Below are 15,760 nucleotides of genomic sequence, written 5' to 3'. Positions count from 1 at the left end.
GCCTGAAGTCAGAACAGTCTACACAGTGAAGTCCACATCTTAAAAGGCGAACAGGGAAGCCCCTTTTTCCATGTCGGGGTCAGGGGGTCAGGGGGCCAGGGGGCCAGGGGGCCAGGGGGCCAGGGGGCCAGGGGGCCAGGGGGCCAGGGGGCCAGGGGGAAGGGCAGTCTACCCCTTGTTTTCTGTAACTTCAACAATGCAGACAGGAGACAAAACAGGACCCTAACTACCCCGGCGACTCTGCGTTACATGTTCCAGTTCTCTGAATGGCAAATCATGAGAGACTTTCATGGGACCATCTCCTACCTCAAGAACCCAACAAAAGGGGGCAGGTGTGTGTATGTGTGGGGGGTGTGTTAGTATAGCAGAATCAGAGGATTGACGGGTCATGTGACTCAGTGGATAGAGGCAGTAGCTGCTCGAGACTGAACGACTGGCAGTTGCTCCCAGGAACCAAAGACAAGGTGACTCCATAAAGCTGTTCTCTGCCATCTACAGTGCACCGTGACACACATGCAAACGCATCCCCTCCCAGGGTAACACTAAATAAGTTTTAAGAACAACTCAGGAGCCACTGGGAAGAAGAGAACAGGCCCCAACAGCCCCAACAGATGTGTATCAAATACTAATTTTTTATTGGTTGGCACCAGCTTACCATTTACAATTCCAGGGTCCTTCCTGTGCGGCTCAGAGCAAGGGCATCACTCAAGGGCGAGCATTTGTTTTTACAGAGGGGGCTGAGGGGTAGGGATGTTACCCAAGTGCTGTCTGTGAGCCCCCTCCTTGTGGGGCTCCTCCTTGCCTGCTATAAAGGGTGGAAGGATGGCACCTGCCATGTGAACTCTTTTCTGCTTCCCCCATCCCCCCAGCCCAGGGGCGAGGTGTGGAAGAACACGAGGGTATGACATGGAGAAAGGCAGCCGGGAAAACTCAGCTTCCTTCTGCTTTCTCAGGACAGGATTCCATTTCTCGCAGTGCCTGAGAGGACTGCCAAGGCCTCCCCAGCAGGGCTCTGAGGACACTGGGAAGGGGGCCAAGCTGGGCTGGTGGCAAGAGCGGGCAAGAGGAAATGCTGGGCTTTCCAAGAAGTGCCAGGCAAGGCTGCTAGAAAAATGGAGACCATGGTCATGTCCCACAGGCTGTGAAGCTCCTTTGGCTGGGAGAGAGGGTGCCGCCATCCAGGAGCTTTAAGGCCAACAGCAGCCCTTCCTTCTCTCCAGGGCCACTCCTCAGCATGTTCTACCCAGCTCACTTGGTATTACTTGTATGACTCCTCTGGTGACTGTGTGACGTATCAGCTATCTCTGTGTCCCCTGTGAAGCGTGGCGTACCTGGCCAGAGTCTCCGTCTCAGACTAAATTTGACCATTAAGCCTCAGCTAGAAGGCCTAAAGGGGCAGGAAAGATAAACACGGGGCTACTCTGCCCCCCCGGCGTGGGCTACTTGGGTGAGTCCCAGCCACTGTGACCCTTCTGCTGCCGAGTGGAGGAGGGCTGTAACCAGGGTCCTCAGACCCATCCCCACAGAGCTCTTGATGGGATGAAGACAAGACCTATGAGCTCGGCACAGCCAGACTCAAGATGCTCCCGCCCCGCCTCACCCAGGCAGGTGGAGCGGCACTTGGCTTTCACCTCAGCAGCTTGAGGCCCTCGAGCTTCCCGACTGCCTTGAAACATTCACCCAACTGGTAGCCATCTGTGCTACAATTTTAAACACCAACCTTTTCTTTGATTATGACTAGCTGTAAGTGTTCCAACCATAAAAACCAGAGCACACAGCCAACACTCACAGAACCATTCCACAGGCTGATTCATTTACAACAAACTGGACCAATTAATTTTGTCACTTGCACTGCATAGCACTCCCCCAGCTGTGGGCCTTGAGTCCATCCTCTTTTCCTTACTGTCTGAGAAAGGCCTCCTCATCCTACCTGCACGGTGGGGTCTTTCCAAGTCTCACCCTAGAGCCGTTCCTGGCTTACCAAAGTAGCCCTGTCTTCCCCCGAGAAAGTCTGATCTCTTATACTGTAGGCGAGGAGCAACCAGCACTATACGTCTCCCATCAGTGGCCTGTCTCTCCATCACAGAGGGGCTGAGGTGAAGGCTGTTAGTCCTGTATAAAGACAGGGAGAGGCTACCGACAGTTGCAGGCTTAGGAGACTGCTCAACTCAGGGCCAAAGAGCCAGAAACACAGCTCAAATTAAGGAATGGCCTGCAGGAGTTTGCAGACCACCTCCGAGGTAAAATGATTTCCTGAGAGGAGCCACTTGAACCCATAGCCAGGAGTTTGAATGTGCAACCCACCACTGAGCTGGGGCACTCATCCTTCTCCCTAGGAGGTTAGAAAGTCTTCTCTAAAGCCAGGCATTGTGGTGCATGCATGCCTTTCATTCCAGCGCTTGGGAGTTGGAGGCAGATGAATCACTGTGTTTGAGGCTAGCCTGGTCTACAGAGCAAGTTCCAGGACTCATTGCACTTGAGGCTAGCCTGGTCTACAGAGCAAGTTCCAGGACAGAAAAATCTAAATAAATAGAATAGAGGTCTTTTTCAGTGTTGTCTAATAAGAAGTCAGGCAAGAGCTGGGGCTGACAACTGGTCCTTTGTAAGTGACAGAAGACCTGGACTGGGCAAACAGTGGCCACTAGGGAAGGAAAAAGCGATGACTTTAGAGGCCTCACCAGGACTTCCTCCTCCCCAGTGGAGGCCCTCTGGCCTGTGAGAACAGTCTTCCCACTGGCTCTCCAACCTAGGGCCTATGCCAAGTTCTAAGACATGCTGAGACTCCCTGAACCACTGTACAGGAAGCTTCAGGGACAGGAGTGACACTTCAAAAGCTTCATGTCAGCCAAACTCACAGGACTACCAGACTTCACTCAGGAGTGGCCCAAATGCCACAAATGAAAAGGGGCCAGGAGAACCCCCAGTCTACACTGCGGGGTAGACGCATCCCTCTCTCAAGTCCCTCCCAAACTCACAGCCATGGCCCAACACAGAGCTGTGGACAACGGGGAAGGGGGCCTAGGGGCCACAGCACAGAACACCGTCAGGTGGCAGTCAACCTTCGTCCTAATGCCATAAAGTGACATGGAAGACAACTACCCAGACATGGGGGTCTGCTCCTGGACACTCTAAATAATAGGGTTTTCACCAATGGGCCACCGAAGACAGAGGAAACAGGCCCCACCCCGAGGGTGGGCATAAGTACCTTTTGAAAGAGCCAAGTGGCTTCCCTGTTCCTCCTCCCGCACTGAGAAGCTGCTCTGCTCTGCCTGCCTGCCCAGCGCCCCACTCCCCCACACACATCAAGAAGACAACTGCTTTTCTGAATCTTAGATGGAAGTATTGTCAATCACAGCTGACTCTCCTTTTTCTTTTCTGTTTTTTTTTTTTTTTTTTTTTTTTTTTTAAAAAGGTTTTCAGAGAGAGGGTTTCTCTGTGTAGCCCTGACTGTCCTGGAACTCACTCTGTAGACCAGGCTGGCCTCAAACTCAGAAATCTGCCTGCCTCTGCCTCCCAAGTGCTGGGATTAAAGGCGTGCGCCACCACTGCCCGGCCCTGACTCCCCTTTTTCTTTAAAAAAAAAAAAAAAATTGTTTTGTTCTTTAGGTTTTCTTCCTCTTCAATTCTAAATGTTATCTCAACTAGGAAATCCTCAGAGTATACTCCAAAAATTGTGAAATCAACAAACTGCAACAAAACCCACACTGGTTAGCTGAGTGTGGTGGCATGGGCCTTTCATCCGAGCACTCTGGGGGCCAAGGCAAGTACTCTGTGACTTCAAGACCATCCTGGTCTACACAGTGACAAGCAGGGCTGGCTACACAGTGAGATCTTATCTCAAAACCAAACCACGGTGCTTCTTCAGGCCTTTCCGTGACCCAAGGTGGGGATGCAGCTCAGGATGGGCTGTTTCTAAAATGAAGACGGGACTCTGGCAAAGATGTGGACCAGCGCAGCCCGGAAGTGAGCTGTGAGTGAAGGACACAGGAGGATGCGCAAGGGGCCAGCCCATCTCTTGAGCTGCAGAGCCAGCCTCCAGTGAGAAGAGCACCAGAGAGAACGGGGCAGGGGAGAGGGGCAGCTGTGAGCTTTCCCTGTGAACTGGCTTTTCAGCAGCAAGCCCAGAGTCCGTTAGGCCAACTCCTAACCCACCCACAGTACCTCGGCCACCAAGAAGCCCTGCCATGCAGCTCCATTTACAAACCACTGACCCACTCCCAGGGGAAGTGACTCACGGACTCACCCTGCTCCCTGCAGCTGGCCGCGGGAAGCAAGACCACCAGCAGGCTTCTCTGTCTGAATGTGCTCTGCGGCACAAGGCCCAGGATGGGAGTGCCCTGTGCCGGCTTGCGGCAGCCTCTTGGATGGTGACACTCCCACAGGTCTCATCCAGCCGAGGGCTCGGCCAGGTAGGGCGAGTTGGGCAAGGGAGGGAGCCTCTTTATGCAGTACTGACAGGGTTTTTGATTTGCTGTCCAACCCTAAGCTTGTGCTGAGAAGACCGGGGCTCAGGGCTCGTGTTTCAGGGCAGCATCACAACTGATTCATATTCTTTCTGACTCCTGTTGTCTCCCTCTCTTAAAGGCTATGGAGCCCTTAAATGGCAGCAATCCTCCTGCCTCAGCCTTCCAAGTGTTGAGATTATTAGCATTACTCTAGAATTAAACTACGCCCTTCTTGTTCTCAATCACACAGCACAGAATTCCTGTTTCAAAAAGGTCACATAACCCCACTGCAATTTCTATTCTATTTATAATTACAGACAAACAAAAAAGGATACATTATCTTTTTCTACCCAGAGTAAGGTGGACTCTAATGAGCATTTCTGCAGGGACAGGATCTAGGACATGCAAATTTATTGTGAGCCGGAGACCAGGCCCAGGAGCCAGTTCCCATCAGGCTGGGGAGAAGCATGAGAAAATCGGCAGGACTCGCCGTCCACAACTCGCTTGGGCAAGTTTTGTTTTTTTACTTTCTACTTTCTTCACTGTGTCATTCAAGACTTCGGCTCTGACCAATCTATCACAAAAGAACTCTAACTATGCCAGCAATAGCCGCCAGCATGCTGACCGTGCCAGGGAGGAAAAACACTAGCCCCACTCCTCAGAGCGCAGGAAAACTGATGATGGTGGACTCTGGACCTGTTCAGAGCTGGCTTCTGTTAGCTGAACTTGGTGGTCCAATCTCTGCTGCTAACTGCTCTAACAGGCCACTGAGGCCACTGAAGAGGACTTGGTTTACTTTACTGACCCAGTGATGCCAACAACAATTGAAACTGGTCTTAACGTGGGCACAGTCAGGCATACCTATAGAGTGCCGAGACGGCAGCTGGCAGCTTCCTTCGCCAGGCAGGGCAGTTTCCTGCCACAGCACCGTTAGGCTGCACGGCTGAGGGAGAGCTGACCCAGAAGAACGTAGTTTGGGATTGTTTCCTCTGTGTGTGGATGGGACTTCAGGATGCTCTGAACCAGGCAAAAGAGCGAGCTTTGGTCCACAAGCGGGACCTGTGACAAGCAAGCCTGTATCTGAACTCAAATCCCACCGGGCCGCTGCCTTGGAGGCCACTCCTGTCCTGAGGTCTGAGTATCCCTGGACACCCCTCCCACCCCTCCCACACACACCGAGTTGAAATCTGTCTCAACACTGGGGTACAAATGCAAATTAGTTACATGTAAAACTTAAGAGTCTACCGGTCGGTCGACACCACGAAGTGTTGGGTGTCAGTGGTGTGCGTCACCACACAGTCCTTAATTGGAACAAAGAGCAAAAAGCTTTTCAAAGTTTGAGTATTTATTAGTTTTTAAATAAAGAGAAGTGCTATTTTAATTTCACATCTTGGCTATGTTTCAACATAGGCAACGCCACAGAGTCCTGAGCTCCCCCGCTAAGCCAGGCTAAGCTTCCCTCTCGACCCCCTTGCTCAAGGCCTTCCCAGGACCGTTTACTTCCCAACTAAACACCACAGCTGGCAGATGAGTTCTGCACAAAACCTCCATAAAATACCAACCGGAGCCTGCAGCGAGCCAGAGGGTCACTGGTGGGCCCCTCTCACACCGGGCGGACAGAACGCCAATGCTCGCCCAGAGCGCGCTCTTGGCCAGCCCTTGGCACATACATACATGCTCACACCTTTCCCCCACGTATTTCTCAGGACCTCGGTGGGGCCTCTCAGCACGGGGACAGAACTATACAGGATGGCTGCAGAGCATGGGGCCATATCCAGGTCAGCGTGGTGTAAGGCATACAAGGATAAGAGAGGCCATGTCAGCAATAAATAGCATTATGGAAAGAATTCCCAGCCAGCAGGACAGACGTGGTACCTGATGGCCCAGTCTCTGAGACAGCGAAGGTATCCAGTTTAAAGCCTATTGTGAGCATATCGGGCAGAATTCAATGTCTATCACTGTTTCTCCAGGCTTGGTAACAGAAAAGAAAACAGGTCCCCTTCTGTTTTCCTTGGCACAGGAATAGCCTAGAGAAGGCCAGGGTCCCAGGAGCGAGAGGAAGGTGGCTATGCTCGACATGGCCGGGAACAGAGCACAGGGAAGCCTGCCCGCCAAGTGACTAGCGTTAAACAAATGTGAAGAGGGAGGGAGGGAGGGAGGGGCTTCAAACCAGAAGTACCTGGGAAAAACAAAGAAAAAAAAAAAAACCCCAAAACTTTGAAAAACTGAACAGTTAAGATCCTCTTTCTGAGTCTCGTATTTACACATCACACGTCAGGATACAATGTGCACACAGAGGCGTCCTGAGGGAGCATGGCCATCCTACGGGACTCAACAGCGCATTACAGGACAGACTGTTAGAAAGTTTCATCGCACATGGATGTCTTTTAATGGAAAAACAAAAAATCAGAGGAACTATCTGGCCAGGCTGGGATGAGACAAACAGGACCGCTTCAGAACCCAAGGAGGAGAGACAGGCACCCTCTCTGAGGGCAGGGTGAGCAGGGAGGAGCGGGCATGCAGGAAAAGTACTCGAGTTACAACCCCACCCTCAGGAAGAGAAGAGTTCCCACCATGCCGCACCCACCCGCCTTGCGCCACAGCCCACAGCAGCACCTCAGTGGGCCCTCTCTACCGCCCGCCCGCCCGCCATGCCTGGGGGAAAGAGGAGGCCGTGAGGGTGAGGATGTGAGGAGAGCCACACTTCAGTCTGCTTTCCACTCTCCGCTCTTACAGATGTCTGCAGTCATCTGATGCCTGACACGGAGCTGGAGTAGGTGGTGGGCACCACAGGGGTGCCATTGTTGGCGGAGTAGCCTTGCCTCAAGGCCTCGAAGTAGGAGGCCTGCACGGGCTTGTGACACTGCAGCACCCGGATGGCGTCCTCAATTTTAAACCACTCTCGCTTCCTTCCTGTGGAGGCAAGGGAAGAGGTGAGCACAGGCTGGGAGCGGCACAGCTCTGAGGGGGAGGCAGGCTTCAGGCAGCGGTTGGTGCCTGTGATCCCAGAACTTTGGAGGATCAGGAACTGAAGGTCATCCTTGTTTACTGCACAGGGAACCCAAGGCCAGCCTCGGCTACGTGAGAGCCTACATCCATCTGTCCCCGATTCTCAGTACTTTTCCTTCCTTACAAAAGTAAAGCCAGCCCGCACATGACTGCGGAGCCGCTGTAGGAGGCAGCTGTCTGCGCTGCACCCACAACACGCCAGCACGGACTCTGCAGGCAGCTCTCCAGGGCTCTGAGCCTCTCAGCCACATCTTCAAGGAGGGTTCATCGTCCTCATCTTTTTTTTTTTTTTTTTTTTTTTTTTTTTTGGTTTTTTGAGACAGGGTTTTTCTGTGTAGCCCTTGGCTGTCCTAGAACTCACTCTGTAGATCAGGCTGGCCTCGAACTCAGAAATCCTCCTGCCTCTGCCTCCCAAGTGCTGAGATTAAAGGCGTGTGCCACCACCGCCCAGCTAAACTTTTTTTTTTCTTCCCCCCATGAGACTTGGGCAGAGACAAACGGGATGGAGTGAGCGGGACTCGAACAGGCGGACAGAGAGAGAGAGCAGAGGGCCCGTGCCCTCTGCAGGCAACTGCGCCACCACTGGTTCGCTCATCCTCATCTTTTGACATTCATTACCCAGCATCAGCTGCCGGACCATCATGATGGGTGACATAATCTGCTATCTTACTCCCTTCAACTAAAATACTGTGTAAGTGATGGATCGGCACAGAAAAAAAAGAGGGCTGGCGAGCTCAGTGTAAGCTCCGAAGCCACGTAAAACTCAAGACAGCTGATGACTGCAGAGTGGCTTCCGGGGTCCACGGTGAGCCGTGGGCGGCTGCACGCACACACATCATGCACCTCCAACACATGTGCTAATTCAGAAACAAGAAAATACAGAAACAAAACACCACACAACCTAACAAATTACCATTCTGTCTACTTTTATTAAAATTAATGTTTTATTTTTTGAGACACAGTCTATGTAGACCAGGCTGGCCTTGAACTCACAGAAGTCCTCCTGCCTCTGCCTCCAGAGTGCTGGTACTAAAGGCGGTGCTGCCACCACTGGCGTGGTTTTCTTGTACAGACTCTCTCTGGCTCTGTGGGCAGTAAATACGACTGCGTCAAGGAAGAGCAGCAGAGCGGCCTGAGCTCAGAGGCTGGACACTGGTCTGAGGCAGGAGGTCTGGCTTCCCCTCTAACAGTAAGAGAAGCAGATAAGACACAGCCAGCACGGCCGGAGCCAGGCTGTGGAGTCAGTGTGCCAGACTCCAGGCAGCCCTCTGTGACGTGACCCGGGGAGCCTTGGGCAGGTTACGGACTCCCCCGTCCTCCATTTTCCTCGCATGCAATATGTAAGTAGGACTCACTTCCTAATTTGTTAAAGACTAATTACAGAAAACTCTTCAATAATACCTGGCACTCAGTTGCTAATGAGGGCCTGCTTTTTTTCTTTCTTTCCAGGCTTACGTATCTTACGTGTCTAAGTGTTTTGTCTGTGAATGTATGTAGACATGTGTACCTGGCGCACACAAAGTCCAGAAGAGGGAGTCAGATCTGGAATTGAAGCCACAGAGGGTTGTAAACTACTACTTGGGTACTGGGAGTCTGACCTGGGTCCTTTGGAAGAGTAGCCAGTACTGTTAACCTCTGAGCCAGCTCTCCAGCCCTGTGGGGTACGTTTTTAATTGTAGTTAGTTCTCTTAAATTTCATATTGTTTCTTATATAAATTTCTATATTATAAAAGTAAAACTTGGGGATGAAGGGAGGCTCACTGCTTCTGGCTACCCTTCCACAAGAGCCGGGTCCTTCTAGTGGCCCACTCGGTGGCGCACAGCTCTCCTTAACTCTGGCTCCATGGCATCTTTTCTAGTTCTGAGGGCAGTGAGCACGTACGTGGAACAGACATACATACAACATCCATTTACATAAAATGGGGTGGGGGAACCTGACCTAATAGCGAGGTCCCAAGCCATGTATTGGGACATGCTGGCATCTAACCATTTCCTGTCAGGGGCACTAACAGCCTGCAATGTCAGCAAGTAGCAACAAGAACAAGTTTCTTTATACAGAGACAGGCTGCGTGTGTGCAGATGGAACCTGGCTAGGCCTTATGTTTGCTGGGCAAATGATCTAGCACCAAGCTAAAGTCTCAGTCCCTAAGAAAAGACCTTTAATCCTGCCGTAGTCTTTAACCCCAGGAGAGCATGCAGCCTTGAGGACGCTGAGGAAGCTTTGCCGCTGCACTGTGTCCCAGCATGGCACGGGCAGCCTTGTCTACAGCGCCAAGAAGAGCGCCCAGGACGGCTTCACATCAGCAGTGCTTCAAGGCGGCACAGCCAACAGCGCTCGCCGGCCTAACGTCCTGTCAGTGACACTGTCCTTTGTTTCCTCAAACAGGACAAACAAGGGTGAGCCACCTCATCTACCGTCCACCCACCTCACTCTGTCTCCACCGCTCTGCAGCTCTAGCCGCTTCCCACCTTCTGCACACAGCACCATGAAGGTGGCGAACCTCCGCCTGCTGGTGACTTACATGACCCACTTGTTCACTAGCATAGCAATGGGGGGCTGTGTGGATGTGCATGCTGTCCCTTCAGCACTGTGAGGCTAGGCTGGACGGCCAGGAGTGTGTGCTGTGCTCAGATGCCTTCCTGCTCAGATGCCTTCGCTGAAGTCAACACCGAGTAACACTGACAAGCAAGGAAAAGGCTCATCTGCATACAAACACGCACAAGACACACACACTAGACTGATGTTTTAAAAATTTTTTGTGGTGCTGGGGACAGAATCCAGGGCCTGGCACAATCTAAGCAGGGCCCCCGCCTCTCCACAGCCCAGCCCAGCGGTGTGAACGAAGGTTCTAAGACACAAGACTGCATCCTGCTCTCATCTTTGGTCCAATGGCCACAGTGGCCCAGCATGGCGATCCTGAGGTCAGCACCTGTTCAAGAGGTATAGCAGGATAGCCCCTTTGGGGAGGATCCAATTTTATGTTAGAAACATTTCTAATTGTTCAGGGACATGCTTCCACTCCACCCCACTCAAAACCTTGGCTTCACTGTAGACACCTGAAATGCTAATGTCAGTGTCAGGGTGTGTGCTTTGCTCCTACACACACACACACACACACACACACACACACACACACACACACACACTCAAGCGTCTCTGCTGGGCAATGGCTGGGCAGAGGCTGGCGTGACCCCGGGCCCCGTGCCGACTTACCGATGTTCACCGAGTCCTCCCAGTCTTCCAGCACCTCTGTGACAATAAGCACGTACACATACGTCCTGTGCTTCCTCTCCTGGTTCTGCAGTGCACAGAAAGAACAGAGGTGCTCCTCAGTGGGCTGATACTCAGAGAAGCACTGCTGTACACTCCAGAAGCCGGGACATATAACGCCTTCTGCTTCTGCTCTTCTGTCCAAGACGGTTCCACCAGAACAGAGGGCACACTTTGGACAGATTTCGTTTTTTTGTTTGTTTCGTTTTATTTTATGTATATGAGTACACTGTAGCTATCTTCAGAGACAACAGAAAAAAGCATCAGATCCCATTACAGATGGTTGTGAGCCACCGTGTGGTTGCTGGGAATTGAACTCAGGACTTCTGACAGAGCAGTCAGTGCTCTTAGTCGCTGAGCCATCTCTCCAGCCCCGCCTCATTTTTTTAAATATTTTTTTTTGGGTGTGTGTACTAGGATTAAAGGGCACTAGGATTAAAGGTGTGTGCCACCAGGCCCAGCACTCTCAATGGCTGAGCCGTCTGTCCAGCCATGCCCACCCCTCAGGTCCAAGCTTTACACTTTCCCTTCCTCCCCTAACTGGAGCTGCACGGGATGCAGCTGACTGGGGAAAGGGGGTGAACACACTGTGGGGGTGCAGGCTCTCCCAAATGACCTGGCCCCGCTGTTCCCATTCTTCCTGAAACCCCCTCCTTTTACATCCAGCAGCCCTGTTTCCGCTCCTCTACTCCTCTTCTCACTTGGAAGAAGCAGGAGGAGGAACAATACGCTGGTACACACTTGGGGCCTGGGTCAACTCCAGAACCTATGGAAAGAGAAGCTGGGCACAGAGGGTAAGCCTGTAACCACTGGGGAGGTGGAGGTAGGGGGATCGCTGGGACTCAAGCTAGACTATCTGGTGAGCCTCAGGCCAGTGAGAAGCCCTTTCTCAAAAACCAAAGCAGAGAGCACCTAAGGAATGACATATGAAGTTGTTCTCAGGTCTCCAGACATGTACACAGGCGTCCACACAAACACAAGACAACAGTGAACAGCAGAGAATCTGGTCTGCTATGCTGCCTGTCCTGACCTTCAGTGAGACCTGACGCCCCTTCCGAGGACAGGAAAACATTGTTATTAACGACTTTCAGAACAAAGATATTAGCAGACTTACCTCAAAAATTCCAACTAGTCTTCCCAGCGTCCCTTTTACTCCAGCCTGAAAGAGGGAGACAGAAGAATGAGCAGAGGACATTACTATGTCATAAGTTTTCTGTAGTTTTGTAAATAAGGGTGAGGGCGTTGGAGACATGGCTCAGCACCTAGCAGCACTTCTGCTTTTCCAGAAGACCTGCATTTGGAGCCCAGCACCCATGTCAGGTGACTCACAACTGCCCAGGACTCCAGCAGATCTAACATCCTCTCCTGGGCTCCACGGGCACCCCTCTTCCCTCAAAAAAGTACAACAAAGTCATGAGTATGTGGCTCGGGAGGACTCGGGTCTGTGAGCTCATGCACACCTAGATTTCCTGTGTGTCACATCCAGAGTGGTCACAGTAAGACACACCGAAGGAGAGTCCTTTATGTCTCTCTCACTACAGAAGAGCTTGACACACAACAAGGTGACATATGAAGGCTAAGAAAGGTACACCAAAAACCTCGCGCTAATTCGTTTGTTCATGCAGCACAAATATGTGATGTGAGAGCCGAAGGCACCAGTGCCCGGGCAGGGGCAGGAGTGCAGTCCACGCCAGCGAGTCTTCACTGACAGGTCTCTGGCTGCTTGTGGCAAACAGCGAGCCAACGGAACCATCACCACGACAGAAGCCACTGAGCAACGGGGAGAGCGTGTCACCGTGGCTGTTTCCACGTTCTTAATACACAATCTTCACGCCCAAGGCCCTTCTGATGGCTGCTGAGCCTTTGGGCTGGTGGGTGATGAACATCTCAGTCCACTCCAGGTCCCTGGCCTTCCCACGTCACGAGCAGTCGCCACAGCTGGCTGCCCTTCTCATCCCTGTTTCTCTAGGTTACTTTGGTTCCCACTCTTTCCCTCCCCCCCCTTTAAAGTTATTTATTCACTTAAAAATTTTTAATTTATGTCTACATGGTGTGTGTGTACATCCAGGGATGCAGAAAGAGCACAGGAACATCAAGACGTCGTGAGTCACACAACATGGGTGCTGGGAACCAAACCCAGGCGCTCTGGAAGAGCGTGTTCTCGTAACTGTTGAGCCCGCTTCCAGACATGTTATCTGAAATTCATAAAAAGTCAAAAGAGACTGATGTAAAAGACTAGATTTCAACCTAGCAGTGATCCTGCACACCTTTAGTCCCAGCACTCAGAAGGCTGAGGCAGGCAGGTCTCCGTGAGTCTGAGGCCAGCCTGGTCTACAAAGTGAGTTCCAGGACAGTCAGGGCTATATAGAGAAACCCTGTCTCAAAATAAAATAAAATAAAATAAAATAAAATAAAATAAAATAAAACAAAACAAAACAAAACAAAACAAAACAAAACAAACCAATCAAAACAAACCAAAAGGACTAGATGTGAGGAGGTGGTTCTGATGCTTTCTTTGATCAGGAATCTGCGTTTACTGACGATGACGGTCGTCGCCCTCAGTTGGTTTTTGATCTGGCAATAAGATGTCTGGCCAATGGTGAGTGGAAAGAAAGAGGCAGGACTTCCAGGTTCCTGCAGGCTAGGAGAGAGGAAGGGAATCCAGAGACCTGAGAAAGACAGGTCAGACTTGGAGGGAAGCTACAGACAAGACCCTCCAAAATGTAGGGGAAGGCAAAGTGGCAGCAAGACCAACGGGCTTTAGAGAAGGGAACCGGGCAACTACGCTGAGGGCTCACTAGTTGTGGAAGGCTTAAAAGAGCCCAGCCACAGAGCCAATAAGGCAGTGTAAAAATGAGCATGAGCGTGTGTGTGTGTGTGTGTGTGTGTGTGTGCACACATGTGCAAACATATCTTCTATCCACGGATTTGACTTAGCTCCTGGGCTCGTACAAGTGTGTGACCAGCGGAAACACAAAGTGCTGTAGAGAAAACTACCTGATAAAACTAGATTCCTGGACTTGTACTTTGAAATGACTGTGTTCTGTGTTCCTGACAAGGAATTCAAGTCTGTTGTTTTATATCCACTCACCTACAAAGGCTCTGGTATTGTGAATAACTGTCCTACCTTCTCTTATGCAAACTGCCCCCCCCCCCCCAGGGCTTCAGGAATAACTCTTCTTCCAAGTCAGCAGTTTCATGAGCTAGTCAGGGAGTGCTCTGATGACAAGCCAGCTAGGAAGCCAGCATCTCTGTGTTCAGACCTAAAGCCCAGGTGGAGACTCAGGTGAGGGGCCGGGCGAGCCATCACTTACCACTGTGTGTGAACTGCCGTAGTACCGTCTAGCTAATGCTCACGTTTCTAGCTCCAAATTAACAGTACAAATCAGCCTGTGACCTTTTAAAGACGTACTTACTGCATGTTTATGCATACAGAGATTTGCCTGCATTTCTTTGCGCCGTCTGCATGCCTTATGCCTGCTGAGGGCCCTGGGTACTGGAGTTACAGTACAGATTGTTGTCACACAAGTGCTGAGAACATGGAACTTGGTCCTCTGCAAGCCCAACAGCCCTCTTAGCCACCCAGCCTCACAACTTACAATTCTGACAAGGCAGATAATAGTCACTTCTTTAGTCAGGGACTCATGTAGCCCAGGTTGGGCTTTAATTCCCTGTATAGCTGAGATAATCTTGAACTCCACCCTCCCGCCTCTACCTCCAAATGCTGGGTTTATAGGCTGAATCCTCTGGATTGTGTGTGGAGAAGATGGGACTCGGGTTCACACATACTAGACGGGCACACTCAGCTTGAGCCAGCCCTACTGCAAACAGCAATTTCTGCACAGCACAGCATAAATGACGCTCTGTCAGAAGAGGATGGAAATCATGTAACAGCATCTTTCAACTCACTGGGCGGTGGTGCACTTTTTTTTTGTTTTTTTGTTTTTCGAGACAGGGTTTCTCTGTGTAGCCCTGGCTGTCCTGGAACTCACTCTGTAGACCAGGCTGGCCTCGAACTCAGAAATCCGCCTGCCTCTGCCTCCCAAGTGCAGGGATTAAAGGCGAGCGCCACCACTGCCCGGCGGTGGTGCACATTTTTGATCTCATCATTCAGAAGGCAAAGGCAAATGGATCTCTGAGCTTGAGGCCAGCCTGGTCTACAGAGTGAGTTTTAGGACAGTCTGGTCTACAGAGTGAGTTTTAGGACAGCCTGGTCTACAGAGTGAGTTTTAGGACAGCCTGGTCTACAGAGTGAGTTTTAGGACAGCCTGGTCTACAGAGTGAGTTTTAGGACAGCCAGGGCTATGCAAAGAACCCTGACTCAAAAAACCAACCAAACAAAAAACCAAAAAGGAAAAAAAAAAAAAACAAAAAACAAAAAAAACAACTTAGCAGTACAGTTCAAAGAATGTTGTCACCAAGCAGCCAAGTCCTTCCTTTAATTCATCTTCAACTGGCAAAGCTAACAGCGGCTTCTGATTTCTCCTTCACTTCACTTTTAAGCTAACACGGTATTATACACTTGATAGAGACCTAGAGTGAGCCCACCGTCAGTTCTACAGTTCAGAGCAGAGACATGGCAGGTGTATGGCTCACGCCATTAATCCCAGGACTTGGCAGGCAGATGCAGGCAGATCTCTGTGAGTTTGAGGCCAGTCTGGTCTTCACAGTGTTGTTCAGGCCAGACAAGGCTACACAGTGAGATCTTGTCTCAAGCAAGAAAAACCAAACAAATAAAACCATAGAAACAACCCATATTTACCAGTTTAAAAACTGGAACTTAGTAGTTTCTTGGAGAAAACGCCCTCAAAGAAATTTCAGAAACCAGGCACAGTGACTCACGCCTGCAATGCCAGCTACACTTCGGGGACGGAGGCAAGAGAACTGTCATGAGTTTTCAGACAACCTGGGTTGCCCTGACCCAAAAATCAACAAGAGGACAACAGAACAGGGGATTTCAGGACTGAGGGGCACCGCCATACTAGCATGGTGGCTGGGTGTGATCCCAGGACCACACACAATGGTTCGAACAGAC

The 15,760-nt window shown here is 51.1% G+C and overlaps 1 protein-coding gene across 3 annotated transcripts in view; it reads right to left on the bottom strand.

Annotated features, from left to right (window-relative positions):
* Positions 1-6,810: 6,810 nt before the first annotated feature.
* Nudt3 (nudix hydrolase 3) overlaps positions 6,811-15,760 on the bottom strand; it is a 50,357-nt gene continuing 41,407 nt past the window's right edge. For all 3 annotated transcript variants that reach the window (XM_034524080.2, XM_076916525.1, XM_076916524.1), the window contains exons 3-5: positions 11,840-11,884; positions 10,669-10,753; positions 6,811-7,358 (exon numbers count right to left, since the gene is read on the bottom strand). In XM_034524080.2, coding sequence (XP_034379971.1) covers positions 7,192-7,358; positions 10,669-10,753; positions 11,840-11,884 — 297 coding nt within the window. In that variant the 3' untranslated portion in view covers positions 6,811-7,191. The remainder of the gene's footprint in view (positions 7,359-10,668; positions 10,754-11,839; positions 11,885-15,760) is intronic.

This window comes from Arvicanthis niloticus, chromosome 20 (genome assembly GCF_011762505.2).
Source record: "Arvicanthis niloticus isolate mArvNil1 chromosome 20, mArvNil1.pat.X, whole genome shotgun sequence".
NCBI lineage: Eukaryota > Metazoa > Chordata > Mammalia > Rodentia > Muridae > Arvicanthis > Arvicanthis niloticus.
Note: the sequence above shows the minus strand (reverse complement) of the source record. Positions and strands in the feature narration are given on the sequence as shown.